The 27704-nt window shown below is 39.5% G+C and overlaps 2 protein-coding genes across 6 annotated transcripts; both read left to right on the top strand.

Annotated features, from left to right (window-relative positions):
* LOC116335878 (alpha-N-acetylgalactosaminide alpha-2,6-sialyltransferase 1-like) lies at window positions 1-27659 on the top strand. Of its 5 annotated transcripts, none has more exons than XM_039616294.1 (13): window positions 1-3029; window positions 4060-4279; window positions 4401-4512; window positions 5348-5403; window positions 9675-10422; window positions 10564-10783; window positions 11302-11464; window positions 19662-19824; window positions 21382-21520; window positions 21610-21713; window positions 22153-22236; window positions 23390-23489; window positions 26670-27659. In XM_039616294.1, exons 5-13 carry the CDS (start codon window positions 10328-10330, stop codon window positions 26871-26873), a joined length of 1272 nt encoding a protein of 423 aa, XP_039472228.1. In that variant the 5' UTR covers window positions 1-3029; window positions 4060-4279; window positions 4401-4512; window positions 5348-5403; window positions 9675-10327; the 3' UTR covers window positions 26874-27659. The 5 variants fall into 5 exon arrangements, with proteins under 5 accessions (XP_039472228.1, XP_039472227.1, XP_039472226.1 ...); XM_039616293.1 differs by having other exon boundaries at window positions 4404-4512; XM_039616292.1 differs by lacking the exon at window positions 5348-5403.
* LOC120441415 lies at window positions 13425-16246 on the top strand. The gene is made up of 3 exons (XM_039616297.1): window positions 13425-13775; window positions 13850-13908; window positions 14220-16246. The coding sequence occupies exon 3, from the start codon at window positions 14898-14900 to the stop codon at window positions 15921-15923; it is 1026 nt and encodes a 341-aa protein (XP_039472231.1). The 5' UTR covers window positions 13425-13775; window positions 13850-13908; window positions 14220-14897; the 3' UTR covers window positions 15924-16246.
* Window positions 27660-27704: the final 45 nt, after the last annotated feature.

Genomic DNA, 27704 nt, shown 5'->3' on the forward strand with positions numbered 1-27704 from the left:
GCCATTTATTGGGAACAGCAGTCATTATCAGTAAAGATTGTCAGTGGTTAACACATCTGCCTCACATGCAAAAGTTCCTCGGGAGGTGCGACACCCCCAGCCTCAGCTAGATGGAAGTGTTGCATCCATCATATAATCTGTCACAAATCAAAGACACTGATCTATCAATCTGACAACTCAAAGTATTTATATCAACAAACAGTTTTGATTTAAGATACTTCATAACAATCTGTTTTTTTTTTTTTTGTGTATGACAATCATCACTGTGTAGTACTTTTTAATTGTTAGCTAATATCTATCTACAATAGCAATGCTTTCACTGTCTTGAAAGCATTGCTGAACCTGTGGAAATATGCTAAAATGAATTGTTGGGAAGGCTGGGGCTGCATACTGACACTTCCTCAGAGGATAAATACAGCAGTCGATGACCTTCAAAGCTGGCTGCATGTTACAGATAAACAATTGGGCCCAAAAACATGTTCTGTGGATTTGCCTATAAGCAGCTGACAAATAACTAAGCCACTATAAGCACTCCCAGAGAAGCAGGAGTTGGTGGTCTTGTAGCAAATAAATGATTTAAACTTCCTTTGATGTACATAATTTTGAATTTATATCAAAACAGAAAACATTAAATATCTGTTTATATCAATGTTAATGTGTTTAATTATGCACTCTGAGGTGGATTTGTGTGTGTAAAACGTAGGCTCCATAATTGATCCCAGTAGTTGTTAATGGGGCGCTTATAATTGTAAAACCGTACCGATTATAATGCTTCATGTAAGCCAAGATGGGCATGAAAAGTTAAAGTGGAGAAACTGGTAAATTTAATGTCAAGATTTTAATTTGCAACTACAGTTTTGGTGGAGAATTTGTCATTTCTAGCAAAAAAGTTTATCAAACGGGAGACTGTACACTGGGGCTCAGGGTAGTATAAAACTATTATTTACCATCATTTAAATTAGCAACAGCTATGTTTGTAAGTTGATCCTTAGTCTGTATATCATTTATTTTAAAAAAGCCAAACTTAAGAGTTGCAGATGCACACTGTAGCTTGTTTGTCATAGGAGGGATTGATGATAGATGGTTTTTTCTTCCAGGTCTGAAAAGTAAAAGTGCTCAAATGGCTTAAATTTGCATTCCCAGTAATGGCCGGGGGGGGGGGGCAACTTGAACAGTATCAAAAGGAGGTTGTATATAATTATTTATATAGAATGTATTTGGCTCCCTTTGTCTATAACCTTAGAAACACTGTCTTAATGAGTTTATGATCTCATTTTATTGGTGGGTTTGGACCCTTTTTGGGGTCTATGGTGCAGATTCAAACACACTTCACCAGAAACATTAACAAAGAAGAGAGGACTCTGTTCTGATAACATAGGGTTATTGACATAAAAAAGTGTTGGTGATGTATACTTGTTTGTTTTGGGTTTTTTTTGTTGTTGTTGGGTTTTTTTGCCCTTTAAAAAAAACTGTCCTGTCCAGTAGTTTTAGCATGTAGAATCATGGTCTGAATGCTTCGTTGTCCCAAACACATTTGCTTTCCCAAGCCGACCCCTGACAGAGCAATAGAAAAAGAAAAAGGGACATGAGGAAAGAGAAAGAGTAAATGTGTTTTCTAAATAGTGAAAGTTTAGTTGAACTTTAGCCGCTGTGCAGTGTAACGTAGATTTGAGTGACCAGTGGAAATGAAGCTTACAGTTATGCTAAGTTCAGTCACACAATAAACGAAATCATGGAAGAAAAGTTGATTCTGGTCATATCAAGCTCAAAACTATTCAAGTAAAGTACAGATACCTGCTACTTGAGTACAGTAACGAAGTACAAATACTTCATTACTTCTCACCTCTATAAACAATACACTGTCAGTGCAGAGAATGGAAATCAGCCAGGCAACAGGAAAAAGAGATGTATATATTTTCAAATTCAGAACATTTATTAGAATTAAAATTTAGACTAAAATAAAGTTTGTACTCCCATTTACTAATATTATTGTATTATTACATTAATATGGCACAGTTCAGTTAGCTTTGCATAAAAACACCTGGTAAAAAATGTACTTTGAGTACATTTCAGACCTTTTCTTTTTTTCTAACTTTTACTTGAGAAAAGAAGCTAAATCAGTACTTCAGCGTTTACCGGAGTATTTTTTTAACACTAGTACTTGTACTTCTACTTAAGTACAGGATACTCTGGCCACCTCTACAGTCTATCCATCCATCTCATGTAGTTCGCTCTTGGTTCACCTTCCACTTTAATCCGTGATGCAGACTACTTGGAAGGTGCACACTCAGGTGAGAACACCTAATGTATAAACTGTCGGTAAACCCGGCTTGACTTCATCAGCCTGCACCTTAGGGACACGGGCTCTGTCACAAACCATTTTAGTCTCTCGCTTTGTGCGCTAGGACCGCCGCTGATGCGATTAACGGCACAGACGGGCGGCGAGCCGAGACCCAGCACGTTGCAGAGGGCCGTGCATGCCCACCTGACAAGCACGACAGCCTGGGGATATAACCGCAGGGATATTCGGCTCACATGGGGCGAGGGGCGGAACCAGAGGATGTGACGTCCAGCTCGGAGAGGAGATTGTACCATATCCCGTAAACGCTGCTCGTTAACGTTGATGTTTGGTGGGGATTACTGCAAGCAGCGGGATGGCCGAATGAGCGCATACAGTGGGCTAAGGTGAACGGAAAGCGGAGCAGCAGCATTTAAGAGTCACGACACGGGGCCAAAGCACGCCTACAATGGATATAACCTTTGTATTATTTGCTATTATTTCTACGCTTCTCGCCATTGTGGTCGCAACGTCGCTTTTTAACGGCTCTTCGCCTGCAGCAGACTTTGCAAATGCGCGGAGTTATTTCGGACACAGAGATGGTGTGGCCGGAGGATTAGATCAATCCGGGCCGAAGCAGAATGGCCATGTACCCGATAAGAAGAAGAAGAAGAAGGAGGAGGCGGACGACTGGTGTGAAATCAGCGGGAGCTCACACGATCACTGGGATGTAGTGAAATCTGTGCTTTCTGTAAGTAGCCTGTCTGTAATCCGCCTGTCATTTAGTGTAAACAGAGGTCTGCGTAGATCTCCCATAATCTGTTTCACAACTATCCCTCCCATTGAGAGACTCAAATCCAAGTATAGACGCTCAGAAAAACCTTTAGATCCTTATTTCTATGATTGTCGATTTAAAATGACCTTAAACTTAAAGATTGTGTAAAAAATGCACCAAGTCCGATGTATTAGTGTTTACAACGTTACATATGAATACAATATCAGTACTGATACACTAACATGAAATCAGAATTTTAAGGTTGTAGCTTTTCCTCACAAAGATGTTTCACCTTCTTTGTAGACAGCTGCGTATGTCAGCTGATTGGATTGTATTCAGTATAAATTTTGATAAAATGCTTACTTTGAGCCAAAGTTGAATCTCAAATGTGAATACTGAAAGTTTTTCTAATTCTTGTCATAGGTGTATCATTCCTGATAGTTTTTGGCAATAATTTATAAATGAGATATGATTTGATCAGTCAAGAAAATGAGAAGTATAAACTGTACCTAGTGGTAGTTGTTTTTTAACTTAATAACAAAAATAATAGGTGTGTAGGTAACAGGTGTGCATAAAATAATAGGTGCTGGGAATGTTAACAGCAAAAAACAACAAAAAAAAGTCTATCACCCTAAAGTCCTTTAATTATCTGTTGTGCATGCTTTGCTCTTATTTTGAAACGCCTAATAGAAAGCGATCCATGATACAGCCCCTCCCACCGCTCAGGTTATGACTTTCCTGGGCTGTTTTTAGGATTTTTAGAAGAGCAGCAAGATATTTTGAGTTCTACAAGAACGACAGGGTAGAAAGTCTTCAGGTTGAACAAATGTTTTCCTTATGTCTTTACCTTATAGTATAAAGTGCCTTGAGGCGACTGTTGTTGTGGCGCGAAATCCAGGATATGCTTACTGAGTGTGTAAATTCATCAGTGACATCACTGTCTGTGAGGAAAACATTGAAAAGTAATGGTATAATGCTCCTCATTTACCCCATAATTATCTAACAGGAGGAAGCACACTCCCACCCTCAATCCGAAGAACTGGAAACCCCGGCTGATGGGTCCAGGCCTGGATCTCGGAATACAATCTTAGAGGTAGCGTCATCATCCGATGCTTCATCAGGGACAGGCCGAAGGTCGCTCATTGGGCTTTCTGATACGGAGCTCCTAAAGTGTGCTTTTTCTTACCCCCAAACTGAAGGAGCATCAGAGAGAGCGGGGATGAATGGTATGCACGTTTACTCACTTGGGAAGATAAAATGTTTTAGATTTCCTTTTTTTGTTTTTTGTTTTTGGTCTTTGTTTGTTTGTTTGTTTGTTTGTTTTTATCAAAATTTGGTCTGTTTCAGCAGAAAAGGTGGAATCAAATGCAAATAATTCCTTGAAGTACGTCCCAGGAAAGGCACGATCCCACCACTTGGAAAAGATGATGACCAAAGAGGAGCTGGAGGAGGAGCAGAGGTCAGTGAAAACTACAAATATGAAAACCAGTTTCAAGGCACAGCCTATAGAAAAAGGCAATTTATTAATCAGCAACAAGCATTATTATTCTCCAAAACTGTCCATCATGACACTTACCTGTACACAACCTGGTGACCAGAAATCATTTTTATTGAAGGTTCCCTGCAGAACTTAGACTAAATTGATTTAACTGCAGTCTTTAACATGGCATAGCTAGCACTGGTTTGAAGCTGACCACCCCAGCATGCTTGAAGGTGTTGTCAGGAATCACAATCCAAAGCCAAATCCATTTTTTTGTGTTTTGCCCGTATGTGGAATCTATGTCTTTTAAACATAATTCAGGCTGTTAGAGCGTTTAAGGGATTAAAAAGGTGCATAGTTCACATTTAGTGGCTTGCACTTTATCCTTAAAGCATCAATAAACTTATAAAAAACATCTATTCATAACATTGCAAATTAAAATCTCAGAATTGGATGTCATCACTCCTTAGTTTAACATTTTGTAACTCTAAAGACAATCTTAACTAAATGTGTTTTTCATCTATTTTGCTTTTTCAGCGCCCTCCTCCCTCTAACCTTATCTACGCAGCCTCACGTGTGGTTGTGCGTCTTTAGACTGACACTCTGAGCCTTCCATCTTTAGCTCCTGTATCACTGCACAGCTTTAGGCTAGACTGAGTAAGGCGAGATTGAGTCTTTGCCAGGCATTAGCTGATGGATGAATGGCACGCAACTTAAAAAAAAACAAGTTTTTTTTTGTTGTTTTTTTTTTAGCACTGCTGGGTGAAAAATAATAGTTTTTTTTTTTCTGCATGCCCTGCTCTTATCATTGCAGGATACACTTCACCACAAACTTTAACTGTCTGTAATCCTGAAAAAGGAGCAAACTGGGTAAAGTATGACTCATTGTCACCTGCTTGTCCCAGAAGAGTCACTTTCTGGCCATTGCATGAAAACTACTTCAAACTTGACCTCAGCAGTGTTTTCTGACTAATCAGCTCTTTAAGCTTCAGTGGCCATTAAGCGACTGATGTAACTGTGGAGCGTTGCTTACCTGATCACACTCTTACTTCTCCTGCCGCCCCTGTATTCCACATTAGATGTGTGATCCTCAGGTGTCACAACAGGTGTTGATTGTATCTCCAGTGTTTGATCCTTTCAGGAATTTCCTCTACTCTGCCACACGGTGGAGTCAGTGTAATGTAACACAAGGACCTGTGCAGACAAGCAACCCCAGTCATCTCATAAACTATTCAGGAATCTATTATAAGTCATTAAATATTAGACAGTCTGAACTGATACAAAGTCACATTGATGCTGGTAATGTAGTTTTTATTGAAACAATTTTCTAAAAGATATGACATTCAATGTCTTTGTTTTTATAACTTTTGCCTCTTAGAAGTTCACAATTATTCCTGCTGTTCCCTCCTTTCTCTTAGTTGTAGTAGCAGTATAAGATGTGCAGTAAAAATGTTGATGCCTATAGCTCACATATGCTGGTCCAAATCAGTTGATGAGTTTGTAGCCTTGTAGGTTTTTGTTGTGGTTTCTTTTCACTCTAAGCAAATTTCTGCAGAGCCAAAATTCATGACTGCAAACCATGTGAGGATGTTCATTCTGCGTACATATGTCTAGGGTGGGAGCAACAAGAAAAGAAAACAGGAAGGGGCCATGTTCTGGCCTAGTGAAAATGGAGAATTTACATTCATTTGACAACTACTGCTAGCCTGCACTGACTATTTGTGCATTCTGCACATGGTACCACTGCTGTATCCCAGAATGCAAAGCATATGGGATGACTAGGCGAAGGCAAAAAATCTCAGATTTGCAAATTATATGGTAACTGGATTGGATTGAGGTTGGATCATGTTTTCACCATAAACAAACTGCTCTGAAGGTTGTTTGGAGCTGAACAGAGACCCCTATTTCCAGAGGGTCTTGGTGCAGTTGTTTTATTCTTCACTCTAGTCAGATTGCTAAAACTAATCAAAAAATTAAACTGACTAAAACTGCAGTTGAGAACACCCTAAAAAGCTCTTGCACTCTTCACTATATTAGAATTGCTACAAACTTTCTGCAGAATCATAAATAAGATTAAACAACCCTGCACACTATTGATAATTTGGTTTTTTTAATGACTTTTTAGTCCTTCCATCTGGTAAATATTTAAGGACCCAATCCCACAGACCGATCAACAACTGTCTGGCAACAAATGGTCGCTACAGGAAAAGTGCCCTGACCGATTGTGAAGTGGTGACTGGAGGTAGCTTGCTCTTGGTTTATGAAATTGCTCATAGAAAATGTTTATGGTTCAGCAAGCAGATTGCTTTGGGCACTCATAGTTTGTGTGAAAGATGCCGACTTGTCTGCAAACACTTGCCGACTACTTACACTCAAAAAAATGCAACACCTGAAATGAAAGAAAAAGCACTTTTTAAAACATGTTGATTGTAGATGTAACTTATACTTTGAAGTCAAGCATTCTCCATTGGATTTAGGTCAGCAAAGCAGAGGGGCAGTCAGTGGTATCAATATCAGTAGCTCCTATTTTTGGGGATCAGCTCACCACAACTTGCCACGACTCGACTCGGATCAATTGGTTTTCCATTACAATTGAGTACCACATAATGTGCATGGCGGTCACTATGACAAAGGTGGATGTTGAGGCAATGATATATCTGCTGCTTGGTCTGTAGCTTTTTGTCAGACTCTGGGAACACAGCGTTGTTTTTTTAGTATTTACCCTTTTTTGGGGGGGGGACCATAAGGCACACCGGATTATAAGGTGCATTAAGTGAAACAAAAGAGTCAGATAAGTCAAATATTACTCATCTCATTTTTCTTACTTCTACCACTCACGTACCATTGATTCATTAATGTTGAATTCTCTTGCAGCTGCTCTATTCCCATGTTCTACTGTGTGACTGATAGCCTTCAGTTTGAAATCCGCTTCGTAAGCATGTCTCTTCAAAGGTGCCATTTTGGGGTCCTTATACACACAAAATACGATAATATTATGCTGAACAGTATGTATTACTCCATGTGGCTCCTAACTATGGTAGCCGCAATGCTCCGATCCATTTTGAGCGCCGTGTACCACATAAAATTGGTTCAGTGAGTAAACGCAACCAGAATTCATACATAAGGTGCACCGGATTATAAGGCGCACTGTCAATTTTTGAGAAAATAAAAAGGATTTTAAGTGCGCCTTATAGTCTGAAAAATATGGTGCCTTATTCCCGGGTTTCAAAAATGCCAATTCTGATTTTCGCTCTCATGACTCATCAAGTGACACCACTGACCAGTCAATCGGCAGCATGCAATCTGATGACTTCACATTTTACTACTTGCTCAGATCGCTTGCAACCCCGGCCGAGCAAGTACTCTTTTAGTACCTAGTGCCATGTGCTATGATGTAATGAAAATTCCTGAAAACCAGGGGCTAATTGCTTCGTTTCCATGAATTCCCTCCATACTACATGGCGCCCCTTGTGGCAGATGTGTTTGCAACGCGCTCTGAGTTCTACGCTCGCTTTGACACCCTCAACATCAACTATATCACAGAGGGATTTTACCAGCGGAGGCAGCACAGATCTCTTCACTCACTGTGACATCGACTGAGTTATACAAGGTTCTGAGGAGGACTAACCCCTGAAAAGCAGCCGGCCGTCCAGGCAGTCCACTCCTGTACACCCTCTTCACCTATGACTGCATCCTCTCCAAGAGCAACACCTCCATCATTAAGTTTGCTGATGACACAACCATCGTCGGGCTGATCACTGGTGAAGAGGAGACTGCTTACAGGGAAGAGGTGGCCTAGCTGGTGTCCTGGTGCCTGGAAAATGATCTCTCCTTAAATGCTGAGAAGACTTAGGAGATGATTTTTGACCCGAGGCTGAGGAGAGACCAGCACGCTGCACTACACATCAACAAGACTCCGCTGGAGAGGGTGAAGACCTTCAAATTCTTACTCACCCACATCAGTGAGGATATCACCTGGACCCATAACACACGGCAGATCACCTCAGCAACAACTCTTCTTATTAAGGAAGCTGAGAAAATTAGAATTAAACTCCAAACTTCTCAGCAACTTTTACAGGTGCACAGTGGAGAGTATCCTGACAAACTCCATCATAGTGTGGTACGGGAACAGCACCACTCAGGACAGAAAGGCTCTCCAGCGTGTCATTAAAACAGCACAACTCATCTGTGGAGTACCTCACCCACCACTACAGGACATTTACAACACTCATTTCAGGAAAAGGGCACACAACGTCAAGGACCGCACCCAACCAGAGCACACACTGTTCACACTCCTGCCATCTGGCAGATGCTACAGGAGTGTGAAAGCAAGGACAACCAGACTAAACAACAGTTTCTATCCACAGGCCATCAGGCTACTGAATCACTGACTTACTGTCAAACTTTAATTATCCATAAATCTAAATTTGCCATTTTTTACATTTATATTAACCTGTAAATTTGCAGTTTTTGTACATATCTTTACATATACACCTTAATATTGCATACTCTGTATATATTGTCACTGTGATTGTGTTCCAACTACTTGTACTTTAAATTCTTATTACACTCATCCCATAAGCTACAAGTGCTACAAAGCACTGTTTTACTTATTTATGACTTTCTTTTAGATGTGTGAAGGGAACCTGCAATGTATGAATGTATGAGTTTTATTGCTCTGCATGACCATTTGTGTTTTGCAGTACACATGGCAATAAACTTATTGAATCTTGAATACTATTGCCACATGAGGCCTAACATTGTTGTGGACCAGCTGGAACCCCAGACCTACTGTATATGTGTAGGATCCTACAATGTGTCCAAGAAGTTCATCCCAATACCTAACGGTGGCATTTTGGGCTCTGAGAGTGCTTATACTGTTCCTGCATCCACAACGGAGCAGATACAGGTCCTGCTGATGGGTTAATAACTTTCTACAGCCCTGTCCAGCTTTCAAAGAGTCAATCGTCAGTGGCCTCCACCTGTAAAAACCATTCCTGTTTTGAGTGTTGTGTGTTTTGGTTATTTGAGTATATTATTGAACTAAACAGTGTAAATAAAGTCTTTGAAAGTAATCCAACATGTCCAGGATTGTTTATGTTTTTCACCTCTCAGTATTTCTTTTGTTCTTTTTTCCCCAGGGTGCAACATGAGCAACTGGCTGCAATCTTCCAGCTACTTAAAGAAAACAAGGAGACTTTTGGGGAGGTGTCAGAGGGAGACATAGAGGAGCAGCTCCAACTCTACTCCATCTGAGACCCCTGTTGTGTCATAGATGCTCACTATGACCGTTTATTCTTAAAAACTACTAAAAAACTTCTCCATTACACCAAAGGAACTTTTTTGCAGTATTCAACGTGGCTGGACAGTGCTCTCCCAATTTTCTGATTTATTGTGTTTTACTGCTTTGTTTTTGTTGTTCTGACCACCTGTCATCCACATGAAGGGAAAACCAAACTAGACTGGATCAATTCTCACACTGAGCAGGTTAATATATGAATGAATCTTAAAAAAAATTAAAGGAATTCTGTTTATTTTACTTTTAAAATATATTTCAGATATAAGTGATATAAACCCTGAGTTATGTTTGTTTCTGAAGTTGGTTGTGTAATAAAACACATTGCTGTTAATACCTGTGTGTGTGGCTTTGTGTGTCTGAATACATTTGTTTGCTTATCTGTCTGCAAACTGTGGTGTAGCCCAGCCCATTCACATCAGTGAGAACGTGTCAAATTTAGAAGGAAGTGCAAACATACATGTGTTTAATTGAACAGCAAGCCTTCACTCGACAGCAATGGCATCCCAAATCTCCAGGATATTTTTATTGCTCCTTGTAATAACAGTTAGTTTGGTGGTTTTCATTCTATCCCAGGAATCTTTATTAAAAAGGTAATTTTTTTGATAATAATATAAAATATAATAATATTTTTGGATTGATAACAGCAGACATTTAAAAAAAAATCTATGTATCGATTTGCTAATTCTGAACTTTTCTTTTTGCTCCCTTTTGTCCCATTACCGTTGTGTCAGTTGGACAGTTTTCTCTGGAAAGCATGAACTCAGATGGGAAAACGTTTTCTTTGATATTAACCTCTGGGGACAGGAAGAAAAAACAGCTGTGCCACCTTCTGTGTCTACCACAGCTGTGGCTGAGACTCCAATGCCTCTCCTCTACAGAGGAAATTTCACAAAGCTTCCTCAGTGGGATTTTGATGATGTCTATAACCAGGATGCCCCACCTAGACCAACAGTAAGCATGCTAAGACACAATATGACAGAAACAGTACAAATGTACCAATTAACTTGATGGGTGTGGGCTGGTAACACTGAAGTGTGCTCAGCCATGCAGTCCCATATGGAAAAGATATATATAAATCCTACAAAGTTTATATCTGTCTTGTGTGAAACTTGTATGAAAAGCATACAAGAGTGAAAACAGATATAAGATCCCTTGAAAAATTATATAATGAAACTTGTATGTTTTGGATACTTACTAAAACAATATATGAAAGTAATGAGAAAGTGGCCACTTTCATGAGTAAATCATTTAAGTTTTTACTATTTCTTTTCCATATGTGGTCAGTCTGTTGCCTCTGCTGTAACTGTCCTGTATTTTCACTTTCATTGGCTTTCTTAATGGTTTCATTCCTTTAATTAAATTATTCTTCAAATTTCTGTAACTGTTGAGTTTGTTGTTTCCTCGGTGTATAAAGCTTTCACAAAATCATTTTAACCGATTTCATGATTTAATATTTCTGTGATTATCAGACATGTGCCCAATCACTGCGAAACTCTCAGGATGAGAACTTCAAGAAGGCTTTTCTTCCCAACATACGTTTGTTTCTGCACAAGGACAACATTAACATGAGCGAGTGGAATCGCCTTTCACATTTTAACAATCCTTTTGGGTTTATGGACTACAAATATGATGGTAGGTGTTTGTGAAACTGAATCCAGATTAAATATCAGTATTGAGTGTGAGGCTGATCAGCAACAAAGTAATAGATTTTTTTCGTTATTTCATTTCTTCTTCCAGTTTCTGACTCCTGATATTATAACAAAAAGCCAAAGATACAAAACAACAAAAGACAGATGCTGTTGGTGTTAAATATATATATATATATATATATATATATATATATATATATATATATATATATATATATATATTATAAGCACCTTTAAGCAGTGTTTTTGTGTCATCTACAGTTTTCCGTAGTAAAAAGTTCCTGGTGAATCAGGTCAAAGCTCACCAAGGATTAATTAAATGATGAGTTAAAGAAAGTAAAGTTTGAACTTGTATTAAGAGACATGAAATTATTCATACAACACTAAATTAAGATACACTCACTAGTCACTTAATTAGGTAGACCTCTTCAACTGCTCTTTAATGCAAAATAGTCATTCAGTCGCAGTAGTAACTCAGTGCATTTAGACTTGTGCACATGATAGAAACAATCAAGTTTTTTTGTAAATGAAAAGAAATTTTTGCCATCAATAAGTCAAAAATTGTGTTGTTATGTGAAAATTGAAACTGAATAGATTCAAATTTGTATGTTTGTGTGTGTGTGATTTGGGAAGTCTCAGACCAGCCTTAAGACTTACCCCGACTCTATCACTAATTTCAACCTTTTAAATCAAAATTTTAAGACAATTACACAGTAGTGCAGCTGCCGTACCATACCGTGATGCAGTAGGTTAGCAGGCTCTTAATGGACGAGCGGTAGAAGGTCAGTAGTAGGTTGGAGTTCAGCTTGTACTTCCTGAGGACTCTCAGGAAGTGCAGCCGCTGTTGGGCCTTCTTGACGACCGCTGAGATGTTGTCTGTCCAGGAGATGTCAGCAGAGATGAGGACACCAAGGAACCAGAAGGTGTGGACCCTCTCCACACACTTCCCATTGATGTAAAGGGGGGCGAAGTCAGTGCTGTGTCTCCTGAAGTCAACAATGAGCTCTTTGGTTTTCTTAGTGTTCAGTGTCAGGTTGTTTTCTGAACACCAGGCTGCCAGCTTCAGGACTTCCTCTCTGTAGTCTGCCTCTTCTCCCTTTGACATGAGTCTGACTACCGTGGTATCATCAGCAAACTTGATGATGATGAGATTGTTGTTGTGGGTCGAACTGCAGGCGTGGGTGTAGAGAGAATACAGAAGGGGGCTCAGCACACAGCCCTGTGGGGAGCCGGTGCTTAGTGTGCGAGTGGAGGAGAGATGAGGGCCGAGTTTTACAGTCTGGGGCTGGTTTGTGAGAAAGTCCTTTATCCAGGCACATGTGAGAGGAGGGAGGCCAAGAGTGACCAGTTTGGTGATGAGGATGTCTGGGATGATTGTATTAAAGGCTGAGCTGTAGTCCACGAAGAGCTTTCGGATGTAGCTCTGCCGCTGCTCTAGGTGACTCAGCACAGCGTGGAGGGCTGTGGCGATGGCGTCTTCTGTGGATCTGTTTGCGCGGTATGCAAACTGGTGGGGGTCGAATTCTGGGGGAAGGTAATCCTTGATGTGCTGAAGGCCTAGTCTCTCAAAGCATTTCATGATTACCAGCGTGAGGGCCACAGGGCGGTAATCATTCAGGCTGGTGATGGGAGACTTCTTCGGCCCTGGGATGGTTGTGGCTGATTTTAGACAGGATGGGATGGCTGCCTGATCCAGTGAGAGGTTGAAGAGTCTGGTGAAGATGAGGGTGAGCTGGTGTGCACATGCTCTTAGTACCTTGCCAGGTACTCCGTCTGGACCGGCCGCCTTCCTGGGGTCCACTGCTAGGAGCACACGTCTGACATCGTGCTCCGTTACAGTGAGTGGAGCGGTGCAGGAACCAGGTGAGGGTGAGGATGAGGATGGGAGCAGGGCTGAGGCAGATGAGTGCTGCTGTTGTGGTGTTTCAAAGCGGGCGAAGAAGCTGTTTATTTCCTCTGACAGCTGCACACTCAGGTTTTCTGTTTTCACAGTGCTGCCTCTGTGGTTGATGATGTCTTGCATTCCCTGCCACATCTCCCGTGTGTTGTTGCTGGACAGGTGGGACTCAATGTTCCTTTTGTGTAATCCCCCTTGTAACCCAGAGTAAAATCTGTTTTACTAGCATTTAGCAATTTCCTGCACTTATTTCCTGCCATTGAACACATCACCAATACATGACTCCAACCACATGACTTTGCTCAGCCAATCGGATGGCATGTAGGTCATAGTAAGCCTGTCCCGGCTTCCTCCCGTCAGATGCGTGGAGGCAAGCCAGGTGACAGAGCTGTTGCAGGTTTGTATTGGCAAACATTTGCTTTTCCCGTTTTAATGCATTTTTTTTAACCGCAACTACCTTATGCAACTTAGACGCTGATTACTGTGAGCCAGAGCCATAGTGTTGTTGTGCACTGAACAGAACGGAATTGGTGAGTTTGAACTTTTAATTGACTGTTTGTATTGCTACCAGCTGACGCTAATTGGCTGCTGCCGGTCCAAACAATTTGATTTTGATTCTTGATTTGACCGATAGTTGTTGAATAACAAATGTTGTGAAGCTATGTAATATGTATATAGCAGTTGAAATGTTTTACTTAAATCCTTGCTGGTTAAATATACTGTTTGTTTATTTATAAATTGTGTACACAAGAACAAGAATAACTTAATGTATTTAGCTTAACTGGCTGACACTTTTTTTGTATTCTTGTGATTTCTTATTGGCCTTGTTTATTTAATGCAGGCCAGGTGAACCTTTTTGGGTATGAAAAGGATGGCGAGCCAATGAACGGCTAGGAGCAGGACTCATTCTGCATTGGAGCTTCCACTGGTTGGGTAGGAAGCTATCAAAGACGACGCTCTGTCCCCATTTTCCAAATACACTGATTTCCACAATCATACACACCATTCCCCCCGTTTATGGACAATAGCGCTTGGACATTTCTCATGGACATTCAGATAAAACTCATGGACTTCAGTGTGGATCAGTGGTTTTGATGTTAACATGTGTTATTTATGGGGAACTGTTTTTTGAGAATCTATATTGCTTGGTATAAGCCATAAGCCAGAAGAATTTGCTTAGTTGTCTTTGTGCACCCCCACTGGGTTTTGATTAATTGAATAGCTGCAGCAGGAGTGATTATTTAAGTTTTCCTTTTCTGTTTTTGTTATTTTTCTTTGGGTTTTGGTTTAATACATAGTACCTGCAAAAGCATTTTGTGTTGTGTGTATTTATTAATTACTGCCCATCAGCTCCAGTAGCATTCCTAAATCTTCTGATTAACCTAATATTTCACTCAGTACCTAGCCTGTATTAATTCATTAGCGCTTCATCAGTGTTACATTTCTTGGCGAGCCAGCCAGGAGCTGATTTGGTTAGTAATTAATATATATTCAAACTCACCAATTCATTTTCCCCATAATGGAAGTTTTTGAGACGCTTGCCATTAAGATCCCAAACGCGGTTTTAATTGACGGAGTAACTGAGCACTCGGTTGATGAAGTTATACATTTCCTTGAACAGTATGGTGACATAGGCCGCAAGGTTACTATAGATTCACCAGAATCTGAATTTAATAACATGCTTGTCGCTGAGTACGCTTCAGGTTTATCTTTAACGCGTTTGTCTCAGTTGTTACCGCACACATCTATTTCAGATTCAGGTGACAAACTCCATATTGAAAGCCTATCTGAAATTTATGCATCAAAAGTTAGTGGTTCCAAGACAAATACTTACTTGGCAGACTTAAAAAGAATAGCCAAATTATCTGGGAGGGATTATGCAGAAGTCCTCAGTGAGGGGATGACCCAGATACGCCGGTCCCTTGCAGAGCTCAACCCAGAGACTCCAGTGGTTGCGAAACCAGAACCAGAAGATTCAAAACCTCCCGATTCAGTCTTTCCTCCTTCACTACCAGCCTCTCTTCCATCTAAGTCCCCTTCTGCTACCAGTGGTGCTGAAGCACAAGGCGGAGAGAGGCATGCTGCCTCCATTCCAGCGGCTGATCTCAACCCTCCTGAAGTGCAACGTTATGTTGTGGAACACGTTGTTCGGGGCGGGGACAGCTTGCTGCATGCATTCCATCGACTGAGAGCGTTTTCTGGTAAAGTGCCCAGGCCAATTCAAGAGACAGATTATGATACATGGCGGTCAGGTGTTGAATTAGCCCTGAAAGATCCATCTATATCTGATCTGCAGCGCACCAGACTGATTCGCGACAGTCTACTGCCTCCTGCCTGTAATATAGTAAAACATCTCAGCCTTGACACACCACCAGAAGTCTATATGAAACAACTTGACTCAGCCTATGGCACTGTGCAAGATGGGGAAGAGTTATATGCCAAGTTCATGGACACCTTCCAGGACAGTGGAGAAAAGCCTTTGGCCTATTTGCAACGTCTGCAGGTGGTCAGCTCGAGCAGCCCTGTACAGAGCTCTGCCACCTGACCTGAAGGCAGCATCGCGGGCTTTGAGGAGTGAGCGGACCTCGCTGGTCATCCAGGGTTTTTGGTTTGGGAAAACCCGAATGCTTTTGTCCACAGTCACATTTGCAGTACAGAACTTGATGTAGTCCAGTACTGATCCTGTGAAAGTTTCTAGGTCCTGGGTGTTCAAATATGTCCCAGTCTGTCTGTGTGAAGCAGTTCTGTAGTTTGGAGAGAGCATTTTCAGGCCAGGTTGTAACCGTCTTTGTGGTGGGCCTGGCACTGCATCTGAGGGGGGTGTAGGCTCGGGAGAGCAGGAGGGAGAGGTGGTTGGACTGACCGAGGTGGGGGAGGGGTATGACGCTATATGCATGCTTGATGTTGGAGTAAACATGGTCTAGAGTGTTTTCTCCTCTGATGGGACATTTGACATGCTGATAGAACTTTGGGAGTACAGTCTTTATGTTGGCCTTATTAAAGTCACCTCCAATTATGTGAACACCGTCCGGATGGGCCCGCTGCTGTTCGTTAATGGTGTTCAGCAGGATGGAGAGCGCCGTGTTTCCGTTGGCATCGGGTGGAATGTACACAGCCGTGATGATCACTACTGTTAGCTCTGTTCTGGTAGAAAAAAAGGCCGGCATCTTACTGACATGTACTCGAGGTTCGGGGAGCAGTGACTGTTTATAATTATTTTTTAAATTAATTAATTAATTAATTTTAATCCGTTTTATATGTAAATAATCTGCATACCTTGTTATAAAGATATGAAATGGATTTTGCTTTGAACAAAAGACAAACAAAAAGGAGAAAATGGCAAAGATGAGGAAAATTGAAGAAGATATGGAGGAGATTAAACTGTCGCTCAACTCGTAGTGGACGGACGTCGAGAAGGTAGTAACAAGGAATGTTAACGACTTTGATGGACCAAATCAAAGAATTAAAAAGCTTGATTAAGGAAAAAGATAAGACAATCCAGCTCTAGAAAGGAAAGTGGACGACTTAGAACAGCATGTGTGACTGGAGGACGTGGTTATTACTGAGGAGCAATTTAGGGATAATGTTGAAATAGGCAACACATTTTCATTAATTCATATCAATTGTAGAAGCCTCTATAAAAGTTTTGTTTTGATCAATGATTTGTTGAATACCCTGAAAGGCAAGTTTAAAGTAATAGCACTATCGGAAACATGAATAGACGAGAAAAGGGGTTGTGACTTTCAACATTGATGGGTGTGAATTATATCATATAAACAGATCTAATAAGAAGGCAGGAGGTGTGGCACTTTTTGTTGATAGTGATTTGAAATGTAAACAAATTGAATATATGTCTGTGACTATTGGTGGTTTAATGGAGTGTGTGACAGCAGAAATATAAATGGAAAGAAGGAGTAATATAATTGTTATTTGTATGTATAGGAGGCCTGGGACACTGATAGAAACATTTGCAGATGTAGTAGAAGATTTATTGAGTAAGGTAAAGGGAAATAAAACATTTTGTATTTGCAAGGATTATAATATTGATTTCTTTTAAAGTGTCCAATTATAAGGCATCATCAGATTTTTTTGAGATATTATTTGGAAGAGGATTACTGAAATCCTAGTATAATAACCGAAACTTCAGCTACTTTAATTGATCATATTTTCATTAACAGCTTGGAGAACAACATTACAAGTGGTCTTGTCATAAATGACATAAGTGATCATTTACCTGTTTTTTTCACTTTAGATTATAAAACAACAAAAGGAGGAAGTGTGTGGGACAGATATATAAGGATTAGAAATGATGATGCAATAAATAAGTTCAGGCATGATCTTTTAAGAGAAGATTGAATGAGGTCTGTGTAAATGAGGTCAATGCTGCATAGGAGGCGTTCTTAAATACTTATTTGGTTTTGTATGAAAAACACTGTCCACTGGTATTATATAAGCAAAAGAAAAAGAAAATTATTGGTAAACCATGGATAACAAAGGGGCTAGAAAATGCATGTAAAAAGAAAAATAAACTGTACAAAGATTATATAAAACTTAGAACAAATTCTGCTGAAATGAAATATAAAGTTTATAAAAATAAGTTAGTATCAATTATGAGAAAGGTTAAGAAAGAATATTATAATAAATTATTTTAAGAAAATAAAAATAATATATTTTTTTATTTTTTTAATTTAACCTTTATTTAACCAGGAAGATCCCATTGAGATTAAAAACCTCTTTTTCAAGGGAGACCTGGCCAAGATAGGCAGCAGCAAGTGTCTCACAGTTACAGAAATTACTCAATTAAACACAGGTGGCAACAACACACATGCAAAAATAAATGAAAAACAGAAAAAATAAAATAAAATTCAGTAAAATATTAAGGTTACTTGGAATATTTTTTAAGTATTGGGTAATAAATAAGTATCCTTAAATTTAGTGATATGAATGAAGTGGTAAATGAATTTAATTCTTTTTTTGTAAATATCAGACCTAACCAGACAAACTTAATTAGAAAACAGGATGATTCAGAATGGAAAGGAGATAGAATAGTGGTAAAGTTATTTTTAGGGGATAGCATTGAAAAAGAAATTATAGTTATTGTAGCAAAGTCTAAAAATAAGACATCCACTGATTGTGATGGGTTAGACATGGTCATAGTAAAAAAAGACTTTGGATTCTGTAATCAAACCTCTCTGTTATATTTTTAGTCTTTCGTTTTATACGGGTGTATTTCCTGACTGAATGAAAGTGGCAAAAGTTATACCACTTTATAAATCAGGAGACAGAAATTATAGATCAGTGTCATTGCTGTCACAGTTTTCTAAAGTGCTTGAAAAACTCTTTGCGCAAAGATTTGATAGTTTCATTGAAAAACATCAATTTTTAAGTGAAAGTCAGTATGGATTTTGATAAAACAGATCAACAGCCATAGCATTAATGAATACTATTGAAGACATTTCATCAGCAACACATAATAATAAATATACTATAGGGGTATTCATTGAATTTAAAAAAAGCTTTTGACACTCTGCAACACTCCATCTTGATTTCCAAGTTAAGTACTTCTGGTGTGAGAGGAATTGTATTGAACTGGTTAAGAAGTTACTTAGATAATAGCTTTCAATATGTGCAGTATTTAGGTAACTCATCTGAAAGAATGAAAATAGAATGTGGGGTCCCTCAAGGTTCTGTTTTAGGAACAAAACGTTTTAATTTATATCTAAACTACATTTGTAATGTGTCAAAAATGTTAACTTTTGTTTTGTTTGCAGGCGACACTAATTTTTATTGTTCCAGAGAAAACTTGAAAGAATTGGCTAAAATTATGGTTATTGACATGAAAAAACTAAAAAAATGGTTTGATGTAAATAAGTTATCGCTGAATTTGGCAAAAACAAAGTTTATGATATTTGGAAATCGTGTAAAGGAGGAAGAGGTAGTATCATCTATAGATGGAGTATTGATTGAAAGAGTTACAGAATTACGTTTTCTGGGTGTAATAGTGGATGACAAGTTAACATGGAAATCTCATATTGAACATGTTAAAAAAAAAGATGGCCAAAAGTATTTATATCCTGGGTAATGCTATATATATTAGATTACAAGGCAATGCGAATATTATATTTTTCATTATTTTTACCCTATCTGAGTTATTGTGTCGAAGTACGGGGGAATACATATGCGACTAATATAAAACCGTTACACTTATTACAGAAGAGAGCGCCACCACTTATGCATAGTGTTAAATATATGTCTGTACTCATGTGTTTCTTTTCATTTGCAGAAGTGATGGCTTCAGTGAAGCTGATTCCAAAGCCAAAAGAGCCACTGCTCCTCCCAAAACCAGGTGGTGATGGCTGTGTTCACTGTGCTGTGGTGGGTACGGCAGGAATTCTGAACGGCTCAAAAGTGGGTGCAGAGATCGATGCTCATGATTACGTTTTTCGGTACGTAACAGGTACAAAACAAACCTGTTGTTAATGTTCTTTAAACTGAAGGTAACTGTAATGGTCAAATGTTTCTATGTCATTGCAGTTTGATGCAGAGCACAGCAATCACTTAGATTTGATGTAATCTCTAGGGACACACAACATTCAAAAATGCTGCAGAAATATATACCTAGTATATATCAAGTGTGTATTTCTATAATATGTGTATTCTATAATATTTTCTTCAACCAGTGATGAATAATAAGGTTCTAGCTTGATGGAGGGCTTTTTTTTTTTTTTTCAAAAAGCAGCAAACTATTTTTCCAGGTTAAATGAAGATGTTCTAATTTAGTGAGATGCCATTTCCTCTCCAGCCTATGAGTACTTCTGATTTGAGGCTTTTTTCAGAGGAGCCTCAGTATCCAGAGTCTTACGCAGTAAAGATGTAACACTATTAATAAGATAATCATCTGTGAGAGTAGAATTCAGCTGGCTGCTCTGCTCTGTGGTGGCACAATGAATTGAGGAAGATAACAGTGGAGGAATTATATCCTTAAACTTAGTTACAGCACTTTCAGAGAGACATCTACTGTGACAGATGCATTAGCCCCAGCTGTCTAATGTATTATTGCAAATTTAAACGTTATTAGGAATTGATCAGATGAAAGAGATTTTCAGTGAATACTGCTAAATGTTCAGTTTGTCAGAACAAGATATAGAGTATGATTACAGTGGTGGGTGGGTTCTTTTATATTTGATCTCAGCCGAGCACTAAAGCAGATAAATGTCTGAGAAAATCAGAAACTCTGAGTAAGGACCAGGTGAAATACAGTACAACAATAAATAAAACAGTTTTTTTTTTTTTAATTTTCTGCTCTGAAGAACAATTAATACCCCAGGGCTGTTGCAATAATAAATGAACACTTTTCACTAATTTCTGCAATATATATATATATATATATATATATATATATATACATATGAACTTCAGCTCCACGTAACGCCATCATTTCAAATAAATTGGTGGACAAACTTCATGCACTGACTGACATACATTACTCACCGACCGCTCTCAAGCTGTCAGGCTGGGCAAGCAAACATCCTCCATCGTAGAGTCAACATCCACTTTTGTATGCTCTGTACACAATTTTTCCATAACATGAGCATGACTGTTAAGTTTGCAGATCATACAAGTCATTGGATGCATGACTGATAAAGATGATTCGTACAAGGAAGAGGTATATGCTTAACATTTGCAAATAATAACATAGTCCTCAACACAAACCAGGTTGTTCCGACTTGCAAATTTGAATTTCATGTGTTAAAATTATAAATTTAACTTTGTACTCAAGAGAAAAGAAGAGAAGATGAATTAATGGAGATTTAGAACACATAATGAAAAAACCAAATAAGGAAATATCTTTGGACGATTGACGGTCCATCCCTCGGACACAGTGTGGTGTTCCTGAACCAGCTTAACAATGGAATCACTACTTTATGCTCACCATTGCCATTCAATTAAACCAACGTAAACTGAACCAAAGATCAACTTCCAGAATTGTGTCTGTTTGGCAGGATGAACGGTGCCGTTACCAAAGGTTATGAGGAAGATGTAGGAAATAGAACATCAGTGTATGTTCATACAGAGCACTCCATCACTGCATCACCTTATTTTTTTGGGAAGTATGGATACAAATCTGCCCCTCATGATGAGGTAGTAAAACTTACAAGACTACACTGTGATATTGCTTATACTGTCCACAAACTAAAGATTATTTCACGCCATAATTTTTCTCTTGGCAGGGAATAAAATATGTGCTGATTCCTGAGGCAATGAGAGATTTCCGATGGCTCGAGGGTCTTTTCAAAGGACACGAGGGCTTTAGTGGCCCACACCACAAGAAATGGTGATTATCAACTGCATCAAATTAAGTAGTTATGTAATAGTTATTTTTTCTCCTGCTCTGACAGATCTCAATTTTTATAATTAGTTTATAGTGTCATAAGACAATCTTTTAAGAGCAGCCTTCTCAGCTAAGAGGTGTGAGTGGAGAAGAACTAGAGACAATTTACCAGCTGTGTTTTGTCTAACTGGTAAAAATCCAGGGCCTTCCTTGTGGCTCCTACATGTCACTGCTGATTACACCCACAAGTGAGGTGTTCACAGGTGCCTCATTGTTAGCAGATGTACTCTACAAATGCACTCTGGGAACAGCTAAAACAACTTGAGTTGCTATCTACTTTTTCTTTTAGGCTTTAATGGACAATTGTATTGCCTTGTATTAAAAAAACTAAAATTAATAATATCAATTATCCCTCCTCTCTCTTGTGTTTTCACCTCACCAGGCCAGGGACCTACTATTCAGGGCAGTACAATGAGAGCCGATTCTACGTTCTCCACCAGGACTTCCTCCGATATGTGAGGAACAGGTCAGACTCCTATGAGCATACTATACCGACTATTTGTGGTTTAAAATGGACCTATGTTGGTAATAATTTAATAAGTTTGCAGAAAAGCTGGTTCCATACCTGGACAGGTTACTGGTGCATCCCAGGGCCAACATAGAAACAGGCAACAGTTCACACTCTTCCGTCATCTAATAATTGTTTGTCTTTCCTGAACAAGTTTGCTCTTAAAGTTAACTCCATTCTGGGAGAGTGAATCTTCTGAGCTTCTGCTCGGCTCTGTTGAGCAGGAAATTAACTAGGCATAATTTTTTTTATGTTTTTTTTTTTAAATGTTTCTGGGTCTTTTGACCCAGCATTTTGAGTTTATGGTTGTTCTTTGTGTTGTAATGCTTTAGGTTTCTATTATTTAGTATTTAGTTTAGCCCTGGTTTTGCTTACATGTTTAGTTTTATTTCTGTTTCCATTTTTTCTTGTCGATGTGTCTCGTCTCCCTTTTCTGTTTACGTTTCCCTACTTGTGTTTTATATCATCTCTTCTCTGTCATGTGCTTTCGTATACGTTTTCCCCAGCCCATCTTGTCTCTCTCTCCCCTCCATTTCTCATCTTTCTTAATTGTTCCATATTTTTCCTTCTTTCAATGTCAAATCGTCTCTTAACCCTTCCAGTATTTTTCCTACTTTTCGAGGTCTCATGTATTGATATCATGTATATGGTTTCATGTTAGCTTTCGTCTTGTTACTTTCCTCGTTTGATTTGTTTGTCACAAGCCACAATAAAGGCACGCCTTCTGTTAAGTTCAGTCTCGCTTCTCGTTGTCAACATTTGGGTCCGCACAAATCAAAATCCACACAGTCTGCCACCCCAGACTGTGACACGTCTCTCTGATTTTTGCCACGATTTTCAAGTAACCTATATTTGACGACCGCATACTAAAACTGGAAGTTCTGTTTTTTGTACCACCCCAATATTTTTGTGGCCCCCTAGATATTTGGATAATTTACAGCCTTTTATGAAGCTGTTCTAGCTAAATAGTCAATGTTCAGGTTTTATATATATATATATATATATATATATATATATATATATATATATATATATATATATATATTCTTTTTAATCTGTTTTGTTTTGTTTTCTGTTAATGTTCCATTTAAGCGCTTTTTTTAATCCACAGGTTCCTAAAGTCACCTAATCTGAATAAAAGATTCTGGGCAATAGTCAGGCCAACCAATGGAGCATTCGCTCTCTTCCTGGCTTTGCATACTTGTGACACAGTAAGTTAATATTACCTTTACATTTCAGTGTGAGAGGTATTGGTTTCCACACCTATATACACAATACAGAGACTGAAAGCCTCAAAGCAGTTTAATGAAAAAAAGCTATTTAACACGTTTTCTGCAAAGTAGATCTATCTATATGTCACAGTCAAACCACAAACCAAACGAATCTTGAAAAAAAAAGCAGTCTTGAAATTACGTAAATATAAACCCAGATGGACAACACCACCACATGACATATTAGACCAAGTAATCATTTATCACCCGTGACGGTACTGTTACGCCCCCACTTAAAAACCAAGTGTTGACCGGGGTGGGGGGGTAACACAAAGAGAAAAAGAAAACATGAACTACTGGAAAATTAAAGTCATTAAACACGATTTATTGCCCCAAAACTACTACAGTAAAAAAAAAAAAAAAAAACACAGGGAAGCTCTCCTCGTCGGGGTCTCCAAGGCCAAAACAACAAGCAAAACACCCCCTTTAGCTAAAAATCAAACCAAGAATTCTCTAACCAAAACAAAATACAATGACTGATAGTGGTGGGCGGATCGATCCAAATATCGATAGTATCGATCCCAAGTCGGCATCGGTATCGGATCAATACTAGCCTGATGAGATCGATTCTTTACTTTGAGTTCTGCTTGTTTGCTATGCTGTGCTTTCGGCAAAAATGAAACAACCAGGTCGCTGGACTCACCGCTCCTGTGTCAGCGGAGAGCACTTTGCTCCCTCTCCCCCACTTTTATGTTTCGGTGTTGCACTGACACGTCACGTGACTTAGACACTTTGGGGGTTGTTAAGTTGTTTATATATTAATTATATATATTTTGTGTTTCTGTTGTTGAGGATTTTAATTGTGATTTTTTTTTATTATAGTTTATCAACAGTATTTGTTTTAATTTGTTTACTGGTTTGCGTGCACTTAAGATTAAAAAAAGAAAAAAGATCGCCACCACGGCAGACCCGATGGCATTTTCATGCTCCGCAGCATCATTTATTCTTACAATAATTACACGGTTGCTGTAACAGTACATTCAACGGCTTCAGCTCTCCCGCTGGCAGCCGTACACATCACCACCACCACCAAACCTGCAGCGGCATCGCAGAACACACCTTGCCACATACCCCCCTCGCCCGCTTCACCTCATCCCGCGAGCAGGCGAGGGAATCGGCCCGGACCATCGGCGCGGTTGGCCGCGCCTCCAGCGGAAGCCCCGGAACTAGCCTGATGGCCACTCATATAGCAAGCAGCGGCAGCGCAGCGGGCGTGGAAGTGAGCTGGGGCTCACAGGCAGCTGGGCAGACGGCCGGCACCCTGGACAGCATGCCGCCTTCAGGCGTGGCAGGACCACCACGCACCTCGACCTCCGTGTCCAGCTTGGCGCGCCAGCCTCCGGCTCACCCCGAGCCGCGCGCTGTCCACACGGTTGCTGTAACAGTAGCCTACATTCAACGGCTGCAGCCCTCCTGCTGCCAGCTGTACACATCAACACCAAAACCAACAACAGCACAAGCAGCGCACAGGTTTTAAGCCGGCGAATCATCATTGTAGATGCAGTGAAGGTGAGTCCACCTCGCCTGCAGCGGCATCGCAGACCAGAGCCGCCACAATAATAAAACATTTTTTATTTAATTATAAATAAATTATTTCTCCTAATTATGTCCTGGATTTTAACTAATTAATAATACCAAAGGAAACATCACAAAACACACTTAAGGTCATGAAAATTAATTGCGATTTAGCAATTCAATGAGGCATCCACCTTATTTATTGAAAAGTATCGTATCGGTATTGGTATCGGCGATACTGGCCCGAATTTACTTGGTATCGGATCGATACCAAAATATGCAGTATTGCACACCACTAATGACTGAGCTCCCTGTCTAACCAAAACAGGAGAAAACAGTTAAAACAAAAATGGCAGAGAACCCCTACCTGCTTCCACAACGATGAACTAATTAACACAGGGCACACCTATTCTCACAATAAAAGAAAGAAAAACAAAGTTCACAGAGTTTTAAGTTCTCTCATACACACGCACGCACGCACGCACGCACAAAGGCCTGCTGCCCAAAACACTATGGCTCACAGCTCTGGCAAAATGGGGGAAAATGGCAGGGGGGTGGCAGTTTAGGATGGCAGACTATATGCCGTGGCTGACGAGCTGAAACACCCCTCAGCTGTGGCTCATGAGGCACACCTGCAACACAAGAAAAGGAAAAAAAAACTCTCTCTCCCCGAGGGAGAGCCACCAGAGGTCAGCGACCGTAACAGGTACCGAATCATCGTGTAGAATCGTCTTTAGCAGCAATAACCAAAGTTTCTCACATTGTTGTTCAGGAATTTTGTCCCGCTCATCTTTGCAGTGTTGCTTCAGTTCATTAAAGTTTGCAAGCATTTCTTTACGTTGACTGGGCCATTGATTTTTCAGCCATTCTCTTGTACATTTGTTGCACAGAAAATACCGGTTATAAACTTAAAAAGTGCAGGAATTTTTTTATAGCATTTTTTTGTGCTCAACTAAATGATTGTGCCCAGGCACTGTGGCTGAAAAATCAAGCTTAACACATCAGTCCTCAAAGCTGATGTCCTGCTTGTTGGTATGAGGTGTTTAAAAAATAATGTGCTCTGTTTTTTTTTTTTTTTTTTTTGTTGAGTCTGTGCTTCCAGAGGCCCTGCTAGTTTAGAAACTTATTCTCGTGAAGGACAAAAACAAGACAGAACATCTTCAACCGGTCTTTTACTCGCTAGCGAGGGAAGGCTGATCAGAACCAGCTCTTGGAGCTCAACACTCCTCACCTGTCTCCAAACCAACTCCTTCCAAAAGCAGCCCTCCTAGTAGCCTTTTTTTGAAAAACTGTTACAACACACAACACAACACAAACACCTGAACAGTGTTTCTGAAGTCTCTCTGGGTCATTCACAAGCAATTTGTAAATTAAAATGTGCTGCTATGCCCTTTTTATAGAGAAGAAGCAACCATCAGTCTCCTGGAATTGTGCTGTCAGGCACTTTTAATTAATAATTATTTTATTTATTATTTTATTTATTATTATTATGACCTATTATTATTGCTATTTTTGCTGTTGTTTTTCTTGATGGGAACTGTATTAAGGTATTCTGCAAACTATATCTTGGAAGTAAGGATTTTTTTTCTCTTTCTGTATCCTCAGGTGGATGCATATGGATTCATGACTGATGAGTACATGAAATACTCCAACTACTATGTTCAGAAATACATTAAAACTAAAGTAATTTTCTATTCCAACCATGACTACATTTTGGAGAAGAATACATGGAAAGACCTTCACAACAGAAAAATAATAAAGCTGTATCAAAGAACGGAGCCAGAATCAGGGACTGAAAAGCCAAAGTAACACTGAGTCCACCCGCAAGGATAAAACCTACACCACTGATGATATTCAAGAGCCATGTCAGCAAGCACAGCAAGAAGGTCCTTTGTTCACATCCACCACATAACTGGAGGCTTTCTTTGTGGAGTTTGCATGTTCTCTCTGTGTCTGTGTGGGTTCTCTCCGGGTAATTTAGCTTCCATTGATTGTCCATTAAGACATGCACTTAGTGGGGTTAGGTTAATTGGTGATGGTATATTGGCCATAGGTGTGAATGTGAGTGTCAATGGTTTCGTGTCTCTCTCTGCAATAAACTGGTGAGCTATCCAAGGTCTGCTACGCCTCTTGCCCTGTGACTGCTTACTTGTGTGTCTTGTCTCTGTGTTTTTTTTAACCTTTCTGTGTCCTCATTTTTGCCCCCACATCTGTCGTGTCTGTCATTGTCTTGTCTGTGTCCCAATTCTGTCAAGTTAATCTATTTTAGTCTCAGTGTTAGTCACCTCCTGTTTTGTTTTGTTAGTCTCTAGTTTTATGTGTGTTATGTTCGGTTTTGCTTCTTCTTGTCTAGTTACTCAAATTCTATTCAGCTGTGTTCCCTGGTGTTTCTCATCTCCCTAATTACCTGGTCTGTATGCATTGTCCTTTCTTCTTTATTGTGTTCACCTTTAACCTGTGTGTTCCACTTTGTGGGTTTGCTGTATGATACTTCTCATTTAGATAATTTGCACTTGGCTCATATTTTCTTATTTTTATGAGCTTTCAACAATAAAGCTGTTTTTCAGTTTTAAGTCCTGTTTTCCGAGTCCTGCTTTTGGGCCCTGCTCTTATAAAGTATACCTGGAATTTTACAGTATT

The sequence above is a fragment of the Oreochromis aureus genome, linkage group 8, assembly GCF_013358895.1.
Source record: "Oreochromis aureus strain Israel breed Guangdong linkage group 8, ZZ_aureus, whole genome shotgun sequence".
Classification (NCBI taxonomy): Eukaryota; Metazoa; Chordata; class Actinopteri; order Cichliformes; family Cichlidae; genus Oreochromis; species Oreochromis aureus.